This window comes from Nycticebus coucang, chromosome 7 (genome assembly GCF_027406575.1).
Source record: "Nycticebus coucang isolate mNycCou1 chromosome 7, mNycCou1.pri, whole genome shotgun sequence".
NCBI lineage: Eukaryota > Metazoa > Chordata > Mammalia > Primates > Lorisidae > Nycticebus > Nycticebus coucang.
Window position 1 is genome coordinate 130,544,707 of NC_069786.1, and position 26,656 is coordinate 130,571,362.

A 26,656-nucleotide genomic window follows, 5' to 3' on the forward strand; every position below is an offset into this window, starting at 1 on the left:
AGAATATATCTGGCTTGAGTTTTTGTATCCAGTCAGCCAACCTGTGCCTCTTTAGAGGACAGTTTAAACCATTCACATTAATTGAGAATATTGATAAGCTTTTTGAGAGTCTGGTGGACATTTTTAATCCTTTTGCGACTGTGGAAGTTGGAATTTGATCAAAATTTTCTGGGTGGGTTTACTTTTGTGGTGGAGGATTATGCTGGTTTTTATGGAGGATAGGTCTGAGTATATCCTGGAGAGCTGATTTAGTTGTAGCAAATTTTTTCAACATGTGAATGTTGTTAAAGTATTTAATTTCTCCATCATAAATGAAACCTAGTTTAGCTGGGTATAGGATCCTGGGTTGAAAGTTATTTTGTTTTAGGAGATTAAAATTCGATGACCATCCTATCCTCTTCCAGCTTGAAAGGTTTCAGCAGAGAGATCTGCAGTTATTCTAATATTCTTCCCCTTGTAGGTGATGGTTTTCTTTCATCTGGCTGCTTTCAGAATTTTCTCCTTCATATTAACTTAAGTGAAATTGATTACGATGTGTCTGGGAGATGTCTTATTCGTGTTGAGTTGTGCTGGAGTTCTGAAACTGCTATCTGAATTTCAGAATCTCTTGGCATGTCTGGAAAGTTCTCTTTAATAATCTCCTGGAGAAATGACTCTGTGCCTTGTGAAGCCACTTCATCACTTTCGGGGATCCCTATAAGATGAATATTGGTTTTCGTCGAATTATCCCAGAGCTCTCTGAGAGATTGATCAGTTTTTGCCCTCCATTTGTCTTCCTCTCCAAGAGTTTGAGAGTGTTCGAAACTTTGTCTTCAATGTCAGAAATCCTTTCTTCTGCTTGCTCCATTCTGTTACTGAGGGATTCTACTGTGTTTCTCAGATTTTTGAGCGCTACAACTTCTTGTCTCAATGTATCAAAATCTTTGGTCATTTGGTCTTTGAATTCGTTGAATTCTTGAGACATCTTTTGGGTTACTGCTTGGAATTCTAATTCGATCTTATTTGCTATCCAGATTCTGAATTCAATTTCTGACATCTCAGCTATTTGTTTGTGCATGGGATCTTGTGCTGTGTCTGCCCCATTGATCCTTGGGGGAGTTTATCTACTCTGATTATTCATATTGCCAAAGTATTTCCTTTGATTTCACCTCATGATTGTTTTTCACCATTGCCTCTGGCCATCCTCAGAGTTGGGGTGATGTCTCTCCAAGATTAGACCCAGGGGGAATCACTCTATTATTGCTGGATCTTTGTAGGGAGTGACCCTGTGTAGCTCTTCTGGGCCTGCCCTAGCCAGGGAGTTCTGGTTGTGGGAGCAGCTCCAGAGTGTGACACCCCCACATCCAGCAGCAGGGCAGGGGGTGGTGCACACGGTTCTGGGAGTGCCTGGCACCCAGTGACTTTGGCACAGAGGGCCCAAAGCTCCAGCAGTCTCTGGCCAGGAGCAGGGCTCCTCCCAGAGGTAGGGAGGGCTCTGAAGGGCACACGGCTACCAGAGTCCCTGGCCAGACAAGTGGGCCAGTGTGGAGGCAGGGAGGGTACAGGAAGGAGGACTCGGGGTTGCAGGGCTCCCGGAGTTCCTGGTCAGGGCATGGGGAGGCCCGGCACATGGGGTAGCGCGTCCCTCTGCAGCTCTTACCGGGGTCCAGGAGGGCGCAGCTCTTCCAGAGCTCCAGGAGGGTCTATGCACAGCTCTTACCAGGGTCCAGGAGGGTGCTGATCATGGTCCTGGTGCAGCTCTTCTGGAGGTCTGGGCAGGTGCTGATCATGGGTCCTGGTGCAGGTCTTCCGGAGGTCCAGGATGGTGCCGATCATGGGTCCCGGCGCAGCTCTTCCAGAGCTGGGAGGGTGCTGATCACGGGTCCCTGCATAGCTCCTCCGCAGGAATTGTTTTCTTAATTTCAATTTTAGATTGTTCATTGGTAGTGTGTAGAAATATAATCAACCTTGATTACAACCATGATACAATATGACTTTGTGCCCTGCAACTTTGATGAACATTTGTGAACATTTGTGTTGTTCTGATCAGTTTTTTTAGTGGATTTTTTTGTGTTTTCTACATTAAAAATCATGTCATTTACAAAAAGATAGCTTTACTTCTTCCTTTCCAATCTGGGTGACTTTATTTTATTTGCTTGTCTAATTGTCCTGACTAGAACCTCTAGTAAAATGTTGAATACAAATGGACAGGGGATATCCTTTTCTTATTCCTAATCTTAGGAGGAAAACCATCAGGGCATTGTAAATGTGGGTGCATTGTGACTGCACAGGTGCACATCCACGAAGCTGGCTGGCCTTGACAGAGGGGATGGTAGAGTCAAGAAAGCAAGAGAACCAGGGCTGTTTTGTTACACAAAAGTAAGGATGTGCCCAAATGCTAGGAGATATGTGGCTGGGTAGCTCCATGCCATTTAGAACTGTTCAAACTGGTGAACCTAAGCAAAAACATTCTTCTAGTTTAAGCCATTGCACAAGAGCCTTGGCCAAATTTATTTATCATTAACACTATGTGGTCTTTCAAATGTGGTAGACTTGATCAGAGCAAATGACCCTTAAAGTCTCACTATGAGCTGGGTACATGAGGCTATCTGGGCTGTCATGATGCTAATACCTTTACAGAGGCTTAGCAAAATGTTTTTTTAAGGGTTTCTCAAACGTTAGGGTTGGAGTGGAGATGGGAAGTGGACCTAAGTATGTGATAAGAAGATTTGGGGAATCAGTTTTTCTACCCTCTCTGCCCCATTGTCACTTTAGCTTCACCTCACCCCCACGTCCTTACCCCTGATAAGTCATAGAATTCTAGAATCTCAGGACTGGTAATGATGATGAAGCAGAGTACTGTGCACTGCTATCAATTTCTGGGAGAAGAACACCAGGTACCAGTTACCGTCCCAGGGCAGGACTCGGAATACCTGGCCAGTTTCTGCTAAGATTCCTAGATCTGGTTCCTAGACCTGGTTCCCAGGTCTGCATAAACCTGGTTGCCAGACTGTGAGCTCAGTGAGACAGGCAAGTCAGCAAGGCCACTTTATTATTCACAGACAGGTGTCAAGATCCAACAGAGGCCTAGAATCCATCGTTGGCTGGTCCCCCAAAGGCTTAGGAAGCTGTTCTGGGTGGACAGAGTCTTGTCTGCTTGTGCTTCATGCTGCACATTGCAGCCGAGCTGAGAGGCCCCCAAAGCACTCTGCTCTGGGCTTTATGCCTGGTGGCCATTTCTGTTTATCAACACCCAGACGTTGCCCTGGGTTTCTGGTCTCCATATTACTCTCTGTTCATCCCTGTTCTCACTTCTGTGATGATTATTGCCTTGCTTTTCCTTACAATTTTGCCACCTAAATTTGCACCTGTAAGTAATACAGATGAGTTTCACCTGTTTTGGTACTTCATATTATGTAAATAGAATCATACTGTATTTATTTTTGTCTCGCTTCTTTTGTTCAACCTGTTTGAGAGATTGTATGTTCTTACAAGTTTTAGTTTGTGAATTTTCAGTATGGAATAGTATTCCATTGTGTCAACGTACCACCATTTTATTTCTTCATTCTACTGTTGATGGAAACCCATTTATTGTTTCCATTTCATACTCCGTTTCCTTGGTGATGTTTCCTTCCCAGGTGCCTTTTGTATATTTATGGGTCATTTGGATTTCCTCTTTTGCCCATTGAAGTCTCTTGCCCGTTTTCACCCAGGTTGTTTGCTTGTAGGAGTTGTTCATGCATTCTGGATACTAGTTCTTTGCCACTGATAGTTTTTGTGTCCAGCTTTTGACTACTTGAACATTGTTACAATGAACATTTTTAAAAATTCTGAAACATGTGTTTGGGTTTCTTAGAGTATATACCTAGGAGAGGAGCTTCAGTGTGGTAGAATATATATCTCTTTAATTTAATAAGATAATGAGAAACATTTTCCAAAGCAATTGTGCCAATTTAAATCCTTACTAGCCTTGTAAAAGAGTTCCTATTGCCTCACATTCTTGCTTTCACTTAGCATTGCCATATATAAAATTTTGGTATTCTGGTGAGGGTGTAATGGTATTTTATATTTTCACTTGTATTGTCCTGATAACTAAGGCATTGATTACCTATACAAGCAATAATGTTGAGAATCTCTTTATATATTTCTGGGTCATTTGGATTTCTTATTTTGCCCACTCAAGTCTCTTGCCCATTTTTACCTAGGTTGTTTGCTTGTAAGAGTTGTTTATGCATTCTGGATACTAGTTCTTTGGCACTGATAGTTTTGCAAATATCTAATCCCTCTCTGTGGTTTGCTTTTTACTTTTATTCAAGCAAATGAAAATCTTTATTTATGCCTCACTGTTCTCCTATGTGGGAATTTCCATGGGGAGATGCCAGGAAATAGACTTGTTAGGTCATGTGCTTTTTAAAAAAATCACAAATTATTAAGAACTTATTCTTCCCTCAGAAATGTGTAAGTGCACACTTTTCTTCGTAACTGTGCTTACATTTATTATACTTGAACTTCTTAGGTTTTTACCAGTTCAGAAGGCGAAAAACATCTTGAGGTTACCTTAATTTACACTTCCCTGATTAATTGTTCATTTAAAATTATTCTTGTGTGTTTTCTTTATCAAGTTGTTTGACAGCAAGAAATAGAGCTGGGCTTTACCTTTTTCATGGAATAGAACTGATGTGACCTGCGGTCTTCTTGGCAATTTGGACAACCTCACCCTATTGCTGACTCAATGAATTTGTTGCAAAGCTTTCTGTTGCAAAGCTTTCTGCTGCAAGCAATTTTATTGGTTCCAATGCTGGAAAAATCTCGGGGGAAATCTGGTTAGGTATTGCTTGATATAGCACTGAACTATGTCCCTAGACCCATTTATTATTTCCATTTCATACTCCGTTTCCTTGGTGATGTTATCCTTCCCAGGCTCCTGATCCAGAAGCTGGGGTTGTAGCCTGAGTCTTTTTCCCAGGATTTCTAGTAAAAGTTCTTCTGCCTCATTGGTTTTCACTAAGTCACATGCCCATCAGTGAACCAATCACTGCAGCAACCAAGGCAATGAGACATGCTGATTGGTTGAGCCCCAGGTTATGTGTTCTATCTGGAGCTGGGAGTGGAATCTCACCTTAGTACATTTAAGAGTCCAGGAGAGGGGTGGTTTACTGGGGGTGAGATAGGAAATAACTTGTTCACACTGGGAATTCGCCCTGTATTAAAGACATTGTCTATTAAAATGTCAGGTGTCCTCACAGGTCCCAGGGGACCGTCCTCTACTGCCCAGTTCTCATTGCCCTTGCAAACATGCACCTATTGTACCTGTGCTGCCTACTGAAAGTCTCCATTCACTGCCTCTCACCTGGTTCAGGCCCAGATTTGGCGGTCACCTTGATTCAGGTCCTCCCATTGCACAAACAGCTTCCACTTGGAAATCCATGGGTCCAAGTTGACTCTTCCAGGTACTCTCTAGTCCTTTACAAGAGGGATATTTCTGGAACACGCACCTGGCCATGCCACACCTCCTTCAGAGACTGATCTTGTATTCAGGGAGAAGCTGGAGCTCCCAGCTTAGCTCACAGGCCCTGGAGGGGAGGGTGGTAGGGGGCTGACTTCTTGTTATAGGTTAATTGTGGAGTCCTGGAACCCATCCCGTAGGGATTCCACAGAGGCCTGACACTCCTCTGACCTCGCAGCATCCTTCCGGATGCATTGGCAACTTTCCCCACACTGCCCCTGTCACAGTTTTTCTTTAGCCCATGCTTCCTGTCATTGCCCTGTCTCTGTGCAAGGTGGGTGGGGGACAGCAGAGCAGAGAGTGAGCTGTAGGGGCGGGGTGTGGCATCAACTGTGCCTCTTGCTCCCATGCAAAAAGCCACAAAAACAGGGAATTCGCTGACTCCGGTCGCCTCTTTATCCCTCAAGTTTCTCCTGTGTGCCTTCTTCATTGCCTTCAGGTGGCTTTTATTTGAAAGAGTTTATAATCATTACCTGTGAAAGCATTGGTCTGATAGGAGCAACACCTCCAGTACCAGAAGCCAGAAAGTCTTCAAGGTGAATTTTAAGAGGTTATTTTTCTTGTCATGTTAAAGAACCCAGTGAGATTTTTTTTGACCTCACATGAAATCTGTACCTTATTCGGGAGCAAATCAGGACATGAGAACTGAGATGCTAACCTCTGGTATGGGTGTGTGCCCCTTCCTCTATCCTACTGTGGACAGATGTGTCTAAACTGGCCCAGAGCAAGCACTGTAGCCCTGCCAAGTGCTTAGGTTTGATGTGGCTTCTTACTGGGCAGGTGACACCTGGTGCAGTTAGCAGATGTGCAAAGGGAGGAAAGCTAGACACGCCCCATCTGCTGTCCCCCAGGCATGTGCCATCTGCTGTCCCCCAGGCACGTGCCACACCTGCAGCTGGGTGACCAGGGGAGGCTACTGAGTGCTCAGCAGGACGGTCCCTCTCTGGAAACTCAGTGCTTCCTTTGGAGCAGAGATGGCAGCTGCCCTTGGTCCCATCCCCCAAGAAGCTGCTGCTGCCACAGCCAACTGCAAGTTCTGCTCTCCCAGCCCCTGCTCCCTCCTCCCTCCTGCTCTCACTCTGAGTGTAGGGTGTGAGGGGCTGTGGTCCCACGAGACTTCCCCTCTTGTGTGCTCTGCAGAGAACTGAACAGGTGATGGGTAGAATAATCTCACCTGGGTGTAGGATGGAAACTGAGCCTTGGGAATATCATACAGTCTTGTGGCTGAGACAGCAGGAAGGAGAAAAATGGGAGCAGATAAAGTGCTGTGAGAGGAAATGAGGTCACCAGGGCTCTGAACTGCTAGCCTGCACGAAAGAGTTCAACCCAGAAGCTCCCAGGACTGTGGCAGCTGGGGCTCCCCAGCAGTGTCTGGGCATGTGCTCATCTGCCTGGAAGTGGATGTGGAATCTGTTACTGAGGAGGGTCTCTAGAGGTGCAACATCTTCTATGGGGGAGCTGGCCAGGTGTGGAAACCCAGAGGCAGTGAGAAGGAAAGCTGACAGCCCAGGGACTCTGTGTGTCATCCCAGGGCCACCAGAGAAGGAAGCATCAGTGACCTTGCCAAGAACATGTGAAGTGCCTTTGTGGAGCTGGGATGGCCTCTGATTGACCCCTCTGATTTCATAGGGTCCCACCCTCCCAGGGGCCTTCATTTGGTTTCTCTGTCTTGAAATTTGAAGAAAGGCCCCATAAATGATGTGACCCTCCTGTTCTGAGAGAATCTGTCCTTCTCAGGAGTTGAGCGTGGAGATGACCTTGGGGAAAGGCCTGAGTAAACTCAGGATGTGAGACAGGCCCGGATTAGTGTGCAACTGCATCTCTATACAGAGTATCAGAGGCTAAAGCTTTCAGTACTCAGAGGAGAAATCCAGATGAGGCCAGATTTGGGGCCCGGCTCCAGACACTTCTTGTTTGGTGGGGAACAGACTAGGGGAGCAGGAGGCTCTCTGATCTCATAGTGTTCATTGCTTAGGCCTGTCCTGCCCTAGTGCAACAGCAATTCATATTCCACGGGGAATGCAGGATTCTCAACAGATCATGGGATGGATCTTGTGATCACAAGTTGTGGTCATTGTCCCTCTATCTGTTCCCATATTTGACAGCCACTTCAAATAGTGTCCTCCCTGGTCGCTATAAGAGATATCCTGGGATGGAAAGGGACAAACTTTACCCACTCATGTAGAGACGCTGACTGAGGAGAGTTCTGTGTTGTTCTGGATGAGCTCTGTACACTGAGCATGTGGAAACGAGTTTTAAGGGTTACCACATGGGGTCACATCCAGCAGAGAGGTTATGGTTGGGGACCAGGTCATTGGTGACTTTTCAGAGCACAGTCACAAGCAGGTGGAAGGGGGGTGATTAGAAAAGTAAGAGGTGGTGACATGAAATGTGTGTCCACAGCTGTCTTTAGGGAATTGAATGAGAAACGAGAGAGAGCAGCAGTCAGCTGAGTTTTTGCAAGATGGGAGTGTTTGGATCAGGCCGGTAGGCAAAGGCAGGCATAGACTTATCCTGCAATGACTAACATAGGTGGGGGACCCTGTCTGCCAATTACATGCTATATTGCTACATTGCTCTATGAAAATATAATGAAATGAAATAATGAACATAAAAGTAACAGCCTGTGATGGAGAGGTAGTTGCTCTTGGCCGCTGAGGAGATGGCCGTGCGAGTCCAGGGTTTTGGAATGGGGCTGCTGGGGCTACTGCTGTTGCTGAGTGCTGGGCCCTGGGCCAAGGCCGGGAAGGTGCTGGTGCTGCCCATGGATGGCAGCCACTGGCTCAACATGTGGGAGGCTGTGTGGGAGCTCCATGCCCAGGGACACCAGGCGGTGTTGCTCACAGCAGAGGTGAATATGCACATCAAAGGAGAGGACTTTTTCACCTTGAAAACATATGCTGTTCCCTACACCCAGGAGGAATTCGATCAAATCATTGTGGACTACGTTCAAATTATATTTGAAAGACAACATTTTCTGAAGACATTTTTTCAAAGTATGGCAGTGTTCAAAGATTTGTTTGTCATGTGTTACAGGTCTTGTAGCACGCTAATGTATGATAAGACCCTGCTAGGACTCCTGAATGCCACGTCCTTTGGTGTGATTTTAACGGATCCAGCTTTCCCTTGCTGGGCAGTGCTGGCCAAGTACCTGTCCATTCCCACTGTGTACCTTGTATGTTTCCTTCCACGTGACTTGGACTTTGAGGGCACACAGTGTCCAAACCCTTCCTCATATATTCCTCAGTTACTAACAAGGAATTCAGACCACATGACATTCCTGCAAAGGGTCAAGAACACATTCTACATTCTGTTCCTGAGGTACATTTGCCATGTTTATTATTCTCCTTATGCAAGTCTGGCCTCTGAGCTTTTTCAGAGACAGGTGTCATTGGTGGATATCCTTAGCCATGGGTCCGTGTGGCTGTTTAGAGAGGACTTTGTGATGGACTACCCCAGGCCAATCATGCCCAACATGGTCTTCATCGGGGGCATCAACTGTGCCAACGGGAAGCCCCTATCTCAGGTCTGTATTGGCGCCTTTATCCAACCAGTGTTCTGGGCAGAGCACATGTTAAAATTTATTTATTTGAAAAGATTTTTAGGAACAGGGCATTGCTCTGTCACCCAGGCTGGAGGGCAATGGAACCATCAGAGCTCACTGGAGCATTGAATTCCTGGGCTCAAAGGATCCACCCACTCTGCCCCCTGAGTAGCTGAGACTGCAAACTTGCCAGCATTCTGGCTAATTTCTTTCTTTTTTTTTTTTTTTATGGTTCAGATTTATTTATTTATTTATTTTTATTTTTTGGCCGGGGCTGGGTTTGAACCCAGCATATGGGACCAGCGCCCTACTCCTTGAGCCACAGGCGCCACCCATTCTGGCTAATTTCTAAAACTTGTTTGTAGAGGTAGGGTCTGATGGTATTGTCCAGGCTGGTCTCAAACCTTGATCTCCAGTTATTCCCTTGCCTTGGCTTCCCATAGGGCTAGGATTTCTGCCATCAATCCTCACCATACACACATACAAACAATGTGTGTACATTGGTGTGTACATTTTAAGAAGCCCAGGAATTCGGGGGTTTGGCCTATTAAAATTGTGAAGCCCAATATATACTGATAACAGAAGACTAATGCAAGTCACATTTGAGTAATTGTAGAAGCCACATATGACTTACAATTATAATACAATATTTTCTTTTCTGAGAATTTGTATTTTTTGGCAATCACCGTATGTACACACACACACACACACACACATATAACTTAAGTACAAGTGCTTATTTATCTCTTGTTTAACAGATTTCACTTCTTTTCCTAATAGCCTCTGGTGAGACAAATTGTTAAGCAGTCTACAGTAGTGTAGTTAGGTTTGCAGCAGTCACTGAGATGGAGGGGGGGTGGCAATTGGACTGACACAGTGGTGTGACTCAGCTGAGACTGTGCGTGGTAAAGCCACCATCATCCTGGTTGTGGCATTTCCTTCAGCTGTGCACAAGCAGAGACATTGCATTGTCATCTGTTACATCAGGGGGTTTGGCTTTCAGATTGTTAGTAGAAGGACACAGGAACTAGCAGTTTGTGACTGTCAACATGAGAATTTCTAGTGGCCCCATCCTGGAAGGGACAGATAAGTGGTCACAGGATCCTAAGCACCAAAAGGAACCAGAGGTTTCAGTGAGTTCAAAGGAGGTGAGGCAGGAAGCCAAGGTCTCTGTGATCAGAGGGTAAAGTTCCTGAGTCCAGCTCTTCAGAGCAGGAGCTGTACTGTCAAGATGTGTCTGACTAGGAGTTGGCCTCCGGTGTGTGATGTGGAGGACATACCAGAGTGGGGAAGGCATCATGAAAACTGGGTGTCACGTGTGTCTTCTACTTGGGACACTGAAATGAAGGAATAGTGGAGGGGCTAGAGAGGAGACAAAACTGTGCTCTTCTCACCCCGTGGATGTGGGGCAGTGATGGACAGATATGAGCCTCCAGAGGGCCAGTTTTCTTAAGAAGGGTGACTCCCTCTCCAAACACGCCATATCCCACCCCAAGTTCCCATAGTGGCATCTCCTCCTTTAGCAAGGATTTCAGAGGCATCTTGCATTTATCCTGAATATTTGGGTTTAATTGAAATTGGAGTCTCGGGAACTGGGTTTTATTCTTTGATGCCATTGTATGAGCCATCTATTTTGAGAGAGGATTCAGCCCATTTATGTCAGGTTCACTTTGTTTATATTAAGTTCCACAACTTTTGAGGTTTCCTAGTTTTGGTATTTCTCTTTCTGTATTTTCTTTTTAGGAATCTATGTATTATTTCAATGGACTCTTAAGTTTCATTTTTTTTTTTTTTTGTAGAGACAGTCTCACTGTACCGCCCTCGGGTAGAGTGCCGTGGCGTCACACGGCTCACAGCAACCTCTAACTCTTGGGCTTACGCGATTCTCCTGCCTCAGCCTCCCGAGCAGCTGGGACTACAGGCGCCCGCCACAACGCCCGGCTATTTTTTGGTTGCAGTTTGGCCGGGGCTGGGTTTGAACCCGCCACCCTCGGCATATGGGGCTGGCGCCCTACTCACTGAGCCACAGGCGCCGCCCTTAAGTTTCATTTTTTGTTTTTGATCAAACCATAACATATTTTTTCCATTTGGTTTCCTTTTTCTCTTATGCAATGTATTTATTCAATTGTAAATATATACACTGTATATATGTCTGCTTGTGTCCCCCACTGACCTCCTTGGAGCCTGGCTAGAGCACAGGAGGTCGGAGTGGTGAATAAAGACTCTGACACTCAGCTACTGTCAGGACGATCGCTGATGAGGCTTCAAACAGGCAGATACTCTGACCAGCATAAAGACGTGCAGAGAGAATGCCGCCCCAATCCAAGGTCCCACGAGGCTTTTTACTGTGTTTCAACAATCATTCATAATCATAGCATTGGCTGACTTATTGTGATTACTTAGGATCAAGGAAACTATGTCCCCACAGGTGATGTCTGGTGGTCTTGCGTAAGACCCAAGCAGAATAATGTATAGGGAGGTGGCCAAAGGGTCTGGGTTAGAATTAACTTTTAGAAGGGAATATATATTGTAAGAGGGAGAAGATATTACCTTTTAATTGATACTGGTAATCTTTCCCTTCTAGCCCAAGTGGCTGCTTCCTAATCTAACCTTTTACCTTGTTCAAAACCAGGTATCTATTTCTGTGGCTGTATTCAGCTCTCAAGATAGTGAGCCAGACTCTTACTGTTTGAACTCCTCAGTAATACTTTACAGCTTTTTTTTTCCTGTATAATTTTTCTAGCCTGTCCTCACATTTCCCCCATTTTTGTTTTGTTAATGAACATCATTATCCACATAGTAAATGGGTATGGGACATAGTAAACAGGTATAGTGTTTTCGTCTGGGGCAGTAGTGGGTGGTATTCCTCTCTTTTCCATAGCATCTCTAGATTGGTTTGTAATACATTTCACATTTCTCCAGGTAATATCTAGGGCTTGATAGTTAGCTGGAAAAACTCCAAAATTATGGACTGGAGCCCTACATTGATATCAATTAAAAGGTATCTCCCAGGTTATTATCATGTGGGGGGCAGAGTTCAAGGTGTGGTAGTGTATCTCCAGGATCAGATTCCCTGTGACCATGGTCAGTTCTTCTATATTAAAGCCAATACGTGATAATGTTTCACAAGCTGGCTAGAATCCACAAAGGGCCTGTAGGAAATAGAACAGGCCCTTGATAATAGTTGATGATAATAGTTTCAGCAGTGGTAGCCATTGTGGGACCCTAAAGGTGTTTTATATAATAGTCATGTGTTGCTGTCTTCATGTAGGGGAGTTAAATGTCTTTCAGTAGCAGTTACTGTGTCCTTGAAGCAATTTAAAAAGTTACGTGTAAAAGGAGCTTTGTGTAGTTGTTCTTGGGGGTAGTCTGTCCTCTATACTTCCACACTGTTTTTCTTTTTTTTTCCAATTGGTGCTTAAGAAGGCCCTGAGCCCTTGCAATGGGGGCTTGTCTTGTTGGGCTGTGAGGATCATCTGTGGTGTGTTTGATTTGCCATTGTAGACAAAATAAAGAAAATATTTTGGAAGTACAAGCATGGCCATTATCTGTTTTAATTTGTTGAAGGAGTGCTAAAGTGGCTGTAGCTGACAACAAACGTTTTCATGCATGTTTGATAGTTCCTCCAACCTACCAACCAGCATGAATCAGAGAGAGTAAGTGTCAATAGAAACATGAATATATTTAAATTTATCTAAAGAAGGGAAGTGCCAAAAGAAGGGTGTTTGGTAATTGCAAACCTGGGGGATTTACTCCTTTGGGGAGAGGAGAAGATTTCTGTTGACATTCTGGGCAGGCTTGGATAATATCGTGAGCATGAGGCAAAGTGATTGCATAGGTTTTAGTCAATGCTAGTATCCCTGATGGAAAAACTGATGAGACTGTATTGCTGCAGATACAGTAGCATTGAAATATGCTAATGATCAGCATACATGTTCCCTTGGGTAAGGGACCTAGGGAGGTTAGAATGGGAACAAATATGGGTAATGAATAAAACATGTTTTCACTTTAGTAAGTAGGTTTGAAGGGAAGAAAAGAAATTATGCAAAGTTTCATCAGACGATTGGTGCATGAGGGTATCACCAATGGTTTGTATTGTATGTACCACATAGGCTGAGTGTGCCACCATATTAAGCCACTGGCAAGGGAACAATTGCAAAGCTAAAATGGCTATTATGAGTTCAGTAAGTTTAGCACTATAGCCATTTAGTGCTTATAGAGTGGTTGAATGATGGCTGATAATAGAGTTCTCACAAGTTTCTTGTGGTTTCCAAGTGACCAGCTTTTTACCATTTTTTCTTGACCCACCAATAAACACAGCGAAGTCAAGTGGAGTATAAGTGGAGAGGAAATTGTATTAAATAAGTCAGAAGGAACATTAAGAGTCCATATATATCTTCCAGAGGGGGGCTTGTAAGTTGTAGTTATCCAGTAAAATCAGAAAGAGCAATTTGTAATAATTCACTATGAGTCTAAGCTGCCATAAAACTACCTTTATCAATTCCAGGGTTTACAATGTAAGGTTTATAATGTAAAATATACCTATAATATTGCTGAAGTTTTTGAGTCTGGATGTTTTTCTGGAGTAATTGGAAGGTCTGCATAGACTACAGACTCAATCAAGAAATTTGATAATTGAGAAAGGATGTCTTAAAAAAAAAAAGAGAAAGGATGTCTTTGTGTTCTGGGGCTATTAAAATATCATCCATATAATGATATATTAAAGCTAAAGTGAATTTAATACAGGTCAGCTTTAAAGCTTTTGATACCATGTACTGTTGGCAAATGGTAGGGCTATTAATCATTCCTTGGGGCAAAACTTTCCATTGGTAACGTTCCATTGGGGCTCCACAATTAATAGTAGGAATGGAATAGGTAAATTGTTTTCTATCAGATGGATGCCCAGAGATATTGAAAAATCAGTCTTTCAAATAGATCCCTATGCAACTATATTCTTGAGGAATTAAATGAAGGTTAGGGAGCCCTGGCTATGTAACTCCCATTGGAATAATGTGAGAATTACCAATCTAAGGCCATGAATTTACCTCAGTTTCCAGATTTTTGGGGAATGCCACAAATAGGGTGTTCCAAGCACATATAGAAGGTGCTATACAATTGCATTTTGGTTGTTCTTGCACTAATTGTTGGATGTTTTTAAGTAACTTCCCTTCAGTGGCCACTGATCCATGCAAACCAGAGGAGCCCGTTTCCACTGGCGCCTGAGCAGTTCAGTTTCAATGGCCACTAATGAAAGTCTGTCCTAAAGTGATTTGGACATTCCATTGTGACAGTAAATCACATCCCCATAAAGAGAAGGGAAATTTAACATGAAGGGACAAACAGTTGCTTCTTGATTATCTGGAGTCATGCACCAGAGAAAATATTTCCTTGGGTTATTTTGTTCCTCCCCTGAATGAGATCGTGGTGAAAATGGTGGTTGTTTTCCAATCTTGAGGGTGATGTTTAGCTGCTATGATAGTAATATCAGCTCTAGAATCTACAAGACCTGTAAAAGATTTGTGATTAATTGTTGCAGTCATAAAAGGGTTGTGTGTGCCTAATTTTGTAGTTTAAAATATTTGGCTGAAATTTGCTGGGGTGAGGTCAGGAGGGAGAACATGGCTTATTTCAGAAACATAGGGCAGAAGTCTTACTTTCTCAATAGTCTCACCCTTATAAAGAGTTTGAGGGACATGGGTAAAAATAGTAACTTTAACAGGACTGTCATTGTCAGGCTAATTATAGCAGGGATAACTTGAAGCTTATGGTCTCAATGCATCTTGTACTTACTATCACCCCTAAAGAGTCATGAGATGGGAGGGCATGGAGATGAGTAGGTAATTCTCGAATTCTCCTGCCCAATCTAAATTTGTGTTTTCCATTAGCCAAAGAGGATATACAAATTCTAACCACACAAGTGAGTTGTCAGACATTTGTTTGGGTATACTTTTAATAAAAAGATTGATTGAATCTAGACTTAATTGCTTTTCCTTTTTATGCCATATTTTGGTATGGTTTCATGCATGAATATTATTTCACGTGGCTCAATTTTATCCCCACTAGGTAGCTATGGGTTTTTTGAACCTTCTTCCTTTAGTGTGGTTACTGCTGTGGGGAGGTCCATGGAGATTATTCAAGGGATGGCTCTTGTTGTTTAGTGAGGCACAGGAGCTTGTGCCCCATTTCCCATTTAAAGGATTGTTCTGAGCATCAAATTTAGAATAGCACTGATTGGCCCAGAGAACCCCTTTAACACATTTGGGACATTTTTTTCCCAGGTGATGCAGCATTGGGACTGGTGTTCTTGCTATTATCGAGGGGAATGCCTTTTGATAATGTCTTTCCTTTCCACATTTGTAACATGTGCAGGGAATTGGAAGGGCTGCTGTTAAAACATAGGCTTTATGAGCTTCTGTGCTGACATTCTGGCAAGCCTTTATCATGTCAGCTAGGGTTTGCTTGTTGGCTATCACAATTAGCATTCTCATAAGCCAACTGCAGAAGCAAAATTGCAGTGGCCTGAGGGTTGTCAACGTGGGGGCTTACTGCCCTTTGTAAACAGTGGACAAAGTCTAAGTAAGACTCTGTAGCCCCGTGGGAGATGGCAGAAAAGGAGCCTGTAGGCTCCTGGCTGTCTGGGATTTTAATCCATGCACCAACAGCCAAGCTTTGAACTCTGGCTTGTTTTGTACTTTGTAGTTGTTCTTGGGGGGTGCTATACAGTCCTGCTCCTATGAACATGTCAAAATGTTTTTGAGTTCCTGTTGTAGCATTATTGTTGGCAAATTGGTGGCATAAATCTTGAAATTCCTGATACCAAACACTAAATTGAGCAGGAGTTACAATGGCTTTTACCAATAATTTTCAATCCCAGGGGAACATTTCATAACTTCATGAGCAATATAATCAGGCAAACTTTTGGTAAAATATTTTGAGTGCTATTCTCTTTTACACTAGATCTTAGTTCTTTCAAAATAGAAAATGGGAGTTTTTCACGAGAGAAACCATGGTTACCATGGAATATGGGAAAAGCCTGTGAGTGCCAGCATCTAATTCAGCCCCTTCTCTTAAATATGTTTTCATGAGAGAGTAGGCTTGTTTAATTCCACAAGAGGAGAGGGAGCTGATGGAGAAGTCCCTTTCAAGAAGTTTGAAATAAAGGGATTTGTTTCCTTTGTGGGGGATAATATTTTAGATGGTTTGATATTGATTTGACTGGGAAAGCCTTATATGGGGGCCAACTGCCATGAATAGGGCAGAAAGCCAAACGGCATTGATTCCAAATGGTTAAATGTTGGACAGGGACTGGCCCAAGAGATTGTCATAGCCAGTGTCCTACTCTTTCCCAGTCTAGTGCATTTAAAGTGCCTGTCTTTGGGTACCGTGGGCACTGACACTGAATTACCTTTAATAACTCTGTTAATCAATCACCTTTAACTTTAAATCCAGCTGTGTGGAGTAACCCCTGCAACTGGAATTGACGTTTTTTTGCTCTGCAGTAAGAGTACTGTCCATGGTGTTGATGGCTCAAAGGCAAAAAGGGAACAAAATAAACCCTAACTAAAAGATGTAAAAATAGCTTTTGACCAGTGGAAAATGTTGGAAAGATCCCTGCAAATGGAGTTCCTGTATAAAGTGGCAGAGATCCAAATACAATAAAATGGAGGGAAAGGCTACCACTGTAACTCTCTCAGTAAGATTTGTGAAAACTGTTGAAATTGGGGTAAACCAAACACTTAGTCGTGAAATGAAAGACAAAAGGAAGAAACCCAAATGAGCACACAGACAAACATGGAAAAGAGGCAGGAAGTGTTTGAAAGCAGCAGGGTTGCAAGCAGTCCTTCAGCTTTCGATTATGACAAACGAAGGGAAGACCCCTGTTCTCTTGGCTACTAGTGGGTCAGCATAAGCCCTGACAAGAACCTAATACCATTGGATCCCAGAATGGGACCTGAGGCGGACCCCCTTATGCTGTGTGTGGTCCAGGAAGAGAGAAAAAGAAGATGAAAGAAAGAAATCTTTTAGCCATTTCCCTAACTTCGATTCCATTGTGGGGTTCTGGGCTTTTCCCCAGCACCTGTTGTCTCTTACCAGGATGATAGGCCCTCCTTTCCAAAGGGAAAACACCTGGGCTTTAGGAGATCAGTGCCTCCTTCCACTTGACACAGGGGGTCCTCACACTGGGCACCAACTGTCGTTTCCCCCATTTACTTCCTTGGAGACTGGCTACAGCAGAGGAGATCAGAGTCATTAGTAAAGACTCTTAACATGTAGCTATGGCTGGGACAATTGCTTTGAGGCTTCAAAGACGTGCTGACAGAATGCTGCCCTGACCTGTGGTCCCACTAGGCTTTTTGTTGTGTTTTAACAATCATCAACTATATAACATTAGCTGATTTATTATGACTATTTAGGAGTCAAGGGAACTATGTCCCCACAAGTGATGTATGGGTAGTCTTGGGTAAGACCTCGGGGGAATAATGTGTAGGGGGTGGACAAAGGATCTGAGTTAGAATTAACTTTCAGAAGGCAATATATATTGTAGGAGGGAGGCGATGTCACCCCCATCTATCTATACGGCTAATCATTCCATGGTAGGCCAAGTGACTGCTTCCTAATCTAACCTTTTAACTTGTTCAAAACTGGGTAAGCGTTCTAGTCCTATGGCTGTGTTCAGCTTTCAAGATAGAGAGCAAGGCTCTTGGTGTTTTAACTCCTCACTAATGCTTTACCACTTTTTTGTTTTATAATTTTTCTAGCTTGTCCTCACATATATCTATTAGATTTGTGAAAGGAAAAGTAGGAAGACATTCGAGAAGCAATTGTTCCTCATTCCTTCTCATGTTTCATGTGACTGTGTTCTACATTCTGGAGAGTTGAGTGCATTGGCTCTGATCTTCATTCCAAGTTGACCCCTCCAGACCACTCTCTAGTCCTTTGCAAGAGATATATTTCTAGAATGCACACCTGCCTTGCCACACCTCTTTCAGAGACTCCTTCTGCCTTCAGGGAGAAGCTGAGGCTCCCAGCTTAGCTCACGGGCCTGGAGTGGCCTGGCTTCTTGTTGTAGGTTAACTGTGAAGTCCTTGAACCCATTCCACAGGGATCCCACAGAGGCCTGACACTCCTCTGACCTCACAGATTCCTGCCTGCTGCACAAGCAACCTTCCCCACACTGCCCATGTCACACAGTTTATAATTCTTCAAATGCTTCCTGCTGTTCCCATGTTTCTGTGCAGGGTGGGTGGGGACAGCAGAGCAGAGAGAGAGCTGTAGGGGCGGAGTGTGGCACCAACTATGCCTTGTTCCTGTGCAAAAAGCCACAAACACAGAGAACTCACCGATTGTTGTCCACTCTTCCTTCCTCAGGTTCCTCTCTCAAGTTCCTCCTGTTTCTGCTCTTCAGTGCCTTCAAATTTTTTGTTTTTTTTTTTCAAGAGTTTATAACCTGTGAGATCATCGGTCTGATAGGAGTGACATCTCTAGTACCAGAAGCCAGAGAGTCTTCTAGGTGAATTTTAAGAGGATATTTTTTTTTGTCATGTTAAAGAACCTAGTGAGATTTTGTTTGGCCTCACATGAAATCTACAGCTTATTTGGGACCAAATCAGGACGTGGGGAGTGTGAGATGCTAATCTGTTGTGTTATGTGCCCCTTCCTCTATCCTAGTGTGGATGGATGTGTCTAACTGACCCCGAGCAAGCAATGTAGGCCCTGCCGAGTGCTTAGGTTTGATGTGGCAACTTACTGGGCAGATGATGGTGTAGTTGGCAGATGTGCACAGGGAGGAGAGCTAGACATGCCCCTGTCTGCTGTCCCCCAGGCACCTGGTACACCTGCAGCCGGGTGAGGAGGGGAGGCTACTGAGAGCTCAACAGGAGGGTCCCTCTCTGGACACTCAGTGCTTCCCCTGAAGCAGAGGTGGCAGCTGCCCTTGCTCCTACCCCCACAGAAACTGCTGTAGTCACAGCCAAGTGCAAGTTCTGCCTTCCCAGCACCTGCTCCCTCTTCCCTCCTTCTTTCACTCTGAGTATAGTGTGTGAGGGACTTGGCTCTCCTGGACTCACCCTGGGGGGTAATCTGGGAAGAAGTGAGCAGGTGATGAGAAGGATAGCCTTTTCGTTTTCACTTCTTTAAAATTTCAAATTAATATGAGGGTACAAAATTTAGGTTACGTTATTTTCAACCCTAAGGTAAAGTTCAAGTCATAGAAGCTCTTCACCCAGGGTGGTGTTCTGACCACTCTTAGATCAGTACAGACTTATAGTATAACCTGAAGTCTGGTAATAAGATACCTCCAGATTTGTTTTTATTTCTGAATTTATTGTGCATATTATGTGAGATCCTGCCAATTGCCCTCCCTCATTCTGCCATCACCGTCCCTCCTAATTCCTCTTCTCTCCCTCCTTTTCCCCTTCCCCCTTGCTAGACTATATTTGTGTTTCATCCTTCCTGTGAGCATGTAATTTGTCTATATATTGGTTTCATATTAGTATTAAGTACATTGGATATTGTTTCTTCATTCTTGAGCTATTTTACTAAGAATGTGTTTAACCTTCATCTAGGTAAATGTAAAAGGTGTAAAGTCTTCATCTTTCTTATAGCTTCATGGTATACTTATGCCACAGTTTGTTAAGCCATTCATGGGCTGATGGGCATTTGGGTTCCTTCAATGACTTGGTAATTGTAAATTGAGCTGGAATAAACCTTCTGCTGCAGATGTCTTTGTGGTAGCATAATTTTCGTTCTCCTGGATGGATATCTAGTAATGGAATTGCAGGATCAGGAAGGTGGACTTTTAGTTGTTTCAGAATTCCCCATACTTCTTTCCATAGATGTTGTATTAGTTTGCAGTTCCACCAGCAGTGCAGAAGTGTTCCCTGCTCTCGACATTCATGCCAGCATATGAAGATTTGGGACTTGGTGATGTGGGCTAATCTCACTGGAGGTAGGTGATATCTCAGGGTGCTTTTGATTTGCATTTCTCTGATGATTAAGGATGATGAGCATCTTTTCATGTGTTCATGGGCCATTCATCTGTAATCTTCAGAGAATTTCCATTCTAGTCACTTGTCCATTTATAGATGGGGTTGTTTGCTTTTTTGAAGACTCTAGTTAGCAGCTCTTTGTCAGATTTGTAACTTGAAAAATTCTTCTCTTATTCTAAAGGTTGTCTGTTTGTTTTAGTTGTGGTGCTCTTAGCTGTGTGGAAACTTTTTAGCTTGATTAGGTCCCATTGATTTATTTTTGGTGTTGCTTCAATTGCCAGAGGGGTTTCTTCATAAAATATTTTCCCAGGCCAATATTGTCTCCCCATATTCTCTTCTAGAATTTTTATTGTTTTGTATCTGAAATTGAAATCTTTTATCCAGTGAGAGTCAATTTTTGTGACTAGTGAGAAGTGTTTCAGTCTTCTACATGTGCCTACGAGTTCTCTTAGCAGCATTTTTAAGATAGGGATTCTTTTTCCTAGTGCTTGCTTTTGTCTGTTTTATCAAAGATGAAATGATGATATGTGGGGGGTTCATTTCTAGATTCTCCATTCTATTCCAATAATCTACATCTCTATTTTTGTGGCAGAACCATGCTGTTTTGATCAGTAAACTTGTAGTATAACCTGACATCTGGTAACAGTATGCGTCTAGATTTGTTTTTATTCCTAAAAATTGTATTGACTAAGGAAACAAAGTACTATAGGAAACAAAGTACTATATTTTCAAGTTCTTCCAAGTATGACATTGGTGCTTTGCTGGGAATTGCATTAAATCTGTAGATTGCTTTGGGTAGTATGGACTTTTTACCAATGTTCATTCTTCCCAGCTATGAACATGGTATGTTCCTCCATTTGTTCACAGCTTTTGCTATTTCTTTTCTCAGGGTTTCATAGTTCCATTTATAGAGATCATTCACACCCTTTGTTAGATATATTCCAAGGCATTTCATCTTTTTTGGAGCTACTCTAAAAGATATAACCTCTTTGGTTTTACTCTCAGCTTGCGTGTTATTGGGCATATATAAAGGCGACTGAGTTGAGGGCATTGATTTTGTATCCTTAGATGCTAGTCTATTCCTTGATCAATTCTAAGAGGTGTATAGTTGAGTCCCTGGAGCTTTCCAGGTATAAGAACATGGCTGGCACCTTAGCGAGACTGTGGCTCGAGAATTTGCAACAAGTGAGAATTTGACCTCCTCTGTCCTCATTTGAACCCCCTTGATCACCTTCTCTTGCCTGATTGTGATGCCTAGGATTTCCAGCATTATGTTGAGGAGCAGTGGTGATAGTGGACATCCTTGTTTAGTTGCAATTCTGAAAGGGAATGCCTTCAATTATACTCAATTGAATATGATACTGGCTGTGGGTTTGTTGCAGATGGCCTTAGTTTAAGAGTTGTCCCACCAAAGCCTTATTAGTGTTCTTATCAAAAAGGAATACATTGTCAAAAGCCTTTTTTGCATCAATTGAGAGAATCATACAGTCTTTGTTTTTTATTTTGTTTATGTAGTGAATTACATTTATGGATTTACATACATTGAACTAACCTTGCATCCCTGGGATAAAAGTTACTTGATCATGATGTATAACTTTTTCAATGTGTTGCTATATTCTGTTTGCTAGGATCTTATTGAATGTTTTCCCTTCAATATTCAGTAATGATGTTGGCCTATAGTCTTCTTTTTTTATTGTGTCCTTTCCTGGTTTTGGAATCAGGGTGATAGTTACTTCATTGAAGGTGTTAGGGAGGATTCCTTTCTTCTCTATGTTTTGGAATGCGTTATGCCACATAGGTACTAGTTGTTCTTTGAAGATTTGGTTGAATTCTGGTATGAAACCGTCTGGTCCAGTGCTCTTCTTTTTTTGGGAGAGTTCATATTGTTGATGCAATTTCAGTGCTTGACATAGGTCTATTCAAATTTTCTAATTCTTTCTGTTTGAGTTTAGGAAGGTGGTGTGATACCAGATATTCTTCCACTTCTTATACATTTTCATATTTCTTGGCAGAGAGTTTTTTGTAGTAATCATTAAGGATCTTTTATATTTCTGTGGTATCTGTTGTTATTTCCCAGTTTTTGTTTCTGATTGAAATTATTAGAGATCTTACTTTTCTGTTTCTGGTTACTGTGGCCAAGGGTTTTTTGATTCTATTAATGTTTTTAAAGAACCAAAAAAAATTTTTTTTATAGAGACAGAATCTCACTTTATTGCCCTTGGTGGACTGCCATAGCATCATAGTTCACAGCAACCTCCAACTCCTGGTTTAGGCAATTCTCTTGCCTCAGCCTCCCCAGTGATCTTCCAAATGATTCTTATGTTTTCATTTCTTTTAATTTTGCTCTAATTTTGGTTGTTTCTTTTCTTCTGCTATGTTTGGGGTTGAATTGTTCTATCTTTTTCAGCTGCTTGAGATGGCCCATTAGGTTGTCGACTTCCTCTCTTTCTGTTTTCTTGATGAAGGTATCTAATGCTATAAATTTGCCTCTTAGGACTGCCTTTGCAGATTCCGACATGTTTTGCTAGCTTGTGGCTTCATTATTGTTTTGTTCAAGAAATCTAATGGTTTCCTTCTTAATCTCATTTTTGACCTAGCTGTTGTTTAGTATTAGGTTAGTTTCCATGACTTTATGTGGGTATGAAGATTTCTGTAGCTGTGAAGTTCAACTTTTATACTGTGATGATCCAAGAAGATACAAGGAATAATGGCTATTCTTTTGAATTTGTGGAAGTTACACTTATGTCCTAAGATATGATCAATTTTAGAGGATAGTTTGTGGGCTTATGAGAAGAATGTGTATTCAGTTTTGTTAGGATGAAATGTTCCATATATGTTAATTCCATTTGTTCTAGGGTTCTGTTTCAGTCCATTATTTCTTCATTTAGTTTCTGCTTGGAAGATCTGTCCCATACTGACAAAGGGTTGTTAAAATCTCCCACTACTATGGTGTAGGAAGATATCATATTGTCTATATCCTTTAAAGTTTGTTTTATGTATCGAGAAGCATTCAGGTTGGGTGTGTAAATGTTAATTTTTGAAATCACTTCATGTTGCATGCTTTCCTTCACCAGTATATAGTGTTCATTCTTGTCTGTCTTTATTTTTGTTCATTTAAATATAATTTTATCTGCAAATACGATTGCAACCCCTGATTTCTGCTGATTTCTGGATTATTGTTTTCCACTCCTTCATTCTGAGTCTAGTTTGGTCTTTGAGGTTAGGTGTGTTTCTTGGAGACAGTAGATATTGGGCCTGCACGTTTATATCCAGTCAGCCAGCCTATGCCTCTTTAGAGGGGAATTCAACATATTCACATTTATTGTGAGGATCAATAGGTATGGTGGAGTTTTGGTCATCTCATTTTTCAGAGGTCTAGAGCTTATTTTAATTCCTTGTGCCATTGTGGAAGCTAGGCACAAGGACATTATGAAGAAAGGGTCTAAGCATGTCCTGTAGAGCTGGTCTAATTGTGGAAAATTTATTGAACATTTGCATTTCAGTAAATATTTGATTTCTCCTTTGCAAATGAAACTCAGTTAAGCAGGATATAGAATCATCGGGTCAAAATTCTTACGTTTAAGAAGGTCAAATTTTCTATCCTCTTCTGGCTTGAAATCTTTTAGCTAAAAGATCTGTGGTAATCCTGAAGTTTTTCCCTTTGTAGGTAAGATTTTTCTTATGGCTGGCTACTTTCAGGATTTTCTCCATCATACTGGCTTTGACAAAGTTAATTACAATTTGTCTAGGAGATGCTTTATTTGGATTGAGTCATGCTGGACTTATGAAACTATCTACAATTTGAATTTCTGTATCTCTCACAATACTTGGGCAGCCAGAGAGGGGGAAGGCTGGGCTATGGGCTTATGACTGCAGAGAGAATATTTGTTCAATTCTGCATCAGGCAGGATGGGGACTGGACACAGAGGTGGAAATTTCCAGGTTCAGGAGCACCAGGACCTTGTGGCACCCTTCTGTGGGGTGAAGTGAGTGGTCTTTGGGTCCCTGCATGCTGGCAGAAACCCGCAGTAGGCCTCCTGGTTGGGCGGGGGTCTCCCATCCTCTTGTCAACTAAGCCTTCAGACTAGTCTCTCCATACCTGATCACTATTATCTTTCTTACTCTTTCTCAGCCTCCAAGTTTTTCTCAGTGAGGATGATGTGCGTCTTGATTTCTTCTTGTGCTCAACTCCCTGCATTCGACTTCTCCAAGTTCACTTCATTCTCACTTTTCTCCTTCTGTACAGGAGCTTCTGTTGAAAGCTGCCTCTATTCCACCCACTTTGGCCCTCTCTGAAGTTGACAGGTTTTACTCTGAGTGTAGGAGGGTGGAAACTGAGCTTGAGGAAAATCAGAGTTATGTGGGTCAGAGAGAAGGAAGCACAACAAAGAGAGCAGAGAAAGTGCTGTGAGAGGAAGTGAGAAAACAAGGACTCTGGCCCACAAGCCAGCAAGAAAGGCTTAAAACCAGTAGCTGTCTGCACTGTGGCATCTGGGGTCCTGTTGCAAGTCTCTGGGAATGTACTTATCTGTCCAGCAGTGGAATCTGTTACAGAAGAGAGTCTCTAGAGCAGTAACATCCTCGATGGGGGAGCTGGCCAGGTGTGAAAACCTGGAGACAGTGAGATAGAAAGCTGGACATCTTGGTGACATTAGCCTTACCAAGCATGTCTGACAGTGACTTTCTGGAGCTGGGCTAGCCTCTGAGCGACCCCTCTGAGTGCATAGGTTTCTGTCATCTGAAGGGCCCTCATTTGCTTTTTCTATCTTGAAATTTAAACAAAGGCCCCCCAAATTATGTAGCCCTACTCTTCAGGAGGAATATATCCCAAGTCCCTGCACAGAGTATCTTTGAGCACTCAGGAGAAGAGAAATTCAGAAAAGGCCTGATTCAAGGACTGGCTTCACCTCCCTCTTATCTGGTGTGGAGAAGACTAGGGGAGCATAATGTTGTTTGAAACCACCGAGTGACATTGCTTAGGTCCGTCTTGCTTATGTTTGCCTCAGAAAACAGCAATTTGTATTCCATGGGAAATGTAGAATTCTCAACAAACCCTTCAGTGAAATCTCATCATCACAAGTTGTGGTCAGTGTCCCTTTACATCTTCCCATGTCTGACAGCCACTTTAAATAGAGTCTTCCCTGGTCACTATAAGAGATATCCTGGTTTGGAAAAGGGATAAACTTTACCCACTTGTGTATAGAAGCTGACTGGACAATGTTCTGTTTTCCTGGATGAGCTCTTTACACAGAGGCACGTGGGAATGAGTTTTAAGAGTACCACATGAGGTCAGATCTACAGAGGTTATGGGTGGGGAGCAGGTCTTCAGTGACTCTTCAGAGCACAATCAGGCAGGTGGAAGGTGGGTGGAAAGAGAAGTAAGAGTTGGTGACATGAAATGTGTGTCCACAGCCATGTTTCGGGAATTGGATGAGATGCAAGAGAGTGAACTGGAATGTTCCTCCAGAAAAAGCAGCAGGGTCAACTGAGTTTTTGTAAGATGGGAGTGATTGGATTGGGGCCAGTGGCGATCAGCAGGTATAGATTTATACTACAATGATTAACTTAAGGAGGGGACTCTGTCTGCCAATTACATGCCATATTGCTACATGGCTCTCTGATAAGATAATGAGATAAAGACAAGGAACATAAAAGGAACAGCTGGTGGTGGAGAGGTAGTTGCTGTTGGGTGCTGGTGAGATGGTCCCAGTACTCCAGCATCTTCCAATGGGGCTGCTGGGGCTGCTAGGGCTGCTGTACTTGCTGAGCACTGGGCCCTGGGCCAATGCAGGGAAGGTGCTGGTGTTGCCCGTGGATGGCAGCCACTGGCTCAGCATGCGGGAGGCCGTACGGGAGCTACATGCACGAGGACACAAGGTCATGGTCTTCACATCAGAGGTGACTATGCATATCAAAGAGGAGGACTTTTTTACCCTGAAAACCTATGCTATTCCCTACACCCAGGAGGAATTACATCAAATCATGGCTGACTACATTCAAATTCAATTTGAAAGACAACATTTTCTGAAGACATTTTTTAAAAGTGTGGCAGTTCTGAAAGATATGGCTGTCACTGTTTATAGGACTTGTAGAGAGCTAATGTATAACAAGACCCTGATTGGGCACCTGAATGCCACATCCTTTGATGTGGTTTTAATGGATCCAGTTTTTCCCTGTGGGGCAGTGCTGGCCAAGTACCTGAGCATTCCTACTGTGTTCTTTCTGCGGTACCTTCCATGTGACTTGGACTTTGAGGGCACACAGTGTCCAAACCCTTCTTCATATATTCCTCGGTTGCTAACAAGGAATTCAGACCACATGACATTCCTGCAAAGGGTCAGGAACATGCTCTACCCTCTGGCCCTGACATACATTTGCCATATTTCTTTTTCTTCTTATGCAAGTCTGGCCTCTGAGCTTTTTCAGAGACAGGTGTCATTGGTGGATATCCTTAGCCATGGGTCCGTGTGGCTGTTCAGAGGGGACTTTGTGATGGACTACCCCAGGCCAATCATGCCCAACATGGTCTTCATTGGGGGCATCAACTGTGCCAACGGGAAGCCCCTATCTCAGGTCTGTATTGGTGCCTTTATCCAATCAGTGCTCCAGGCAGAGGATTTTGTTTAAATATATTTATTT

The 26,656-nt window shown here is 43.0% G+C and overlaps 2 protein-coding genes across 7 annotated transcripts in view; both read left to right on the forward strand.

Annotated features, from left to right (window-relative positions):
* The window catches only part of LOC128590125 (UDP-glucuronosyltransferase 1A1), a 264,050-nt gene that overhangs the window by 208,868 nt on the left and 28,526 nt on the right, over positions 1-26,656 (forward strand). The gene's annotated exons all lie outside the window — the stretch shown is intronic.
* Positions 8,034-11,414, forward strand: LOC128590421 (UDP-glucuronosyltransferase 1A3-like). The gene is made up of 2 exons (XM_053597739.1): positions 8,034-9,097; positions 11,213-11,414. Exons 1-2 carry the CDS (start codon positions 8,148-8,150, stop codon positions 11,412-11,414), a joined length of 1,152 nt encoding a protein of 383 aa, XP_053453714.1. The 5' UTR covers positions 8,034-8,147.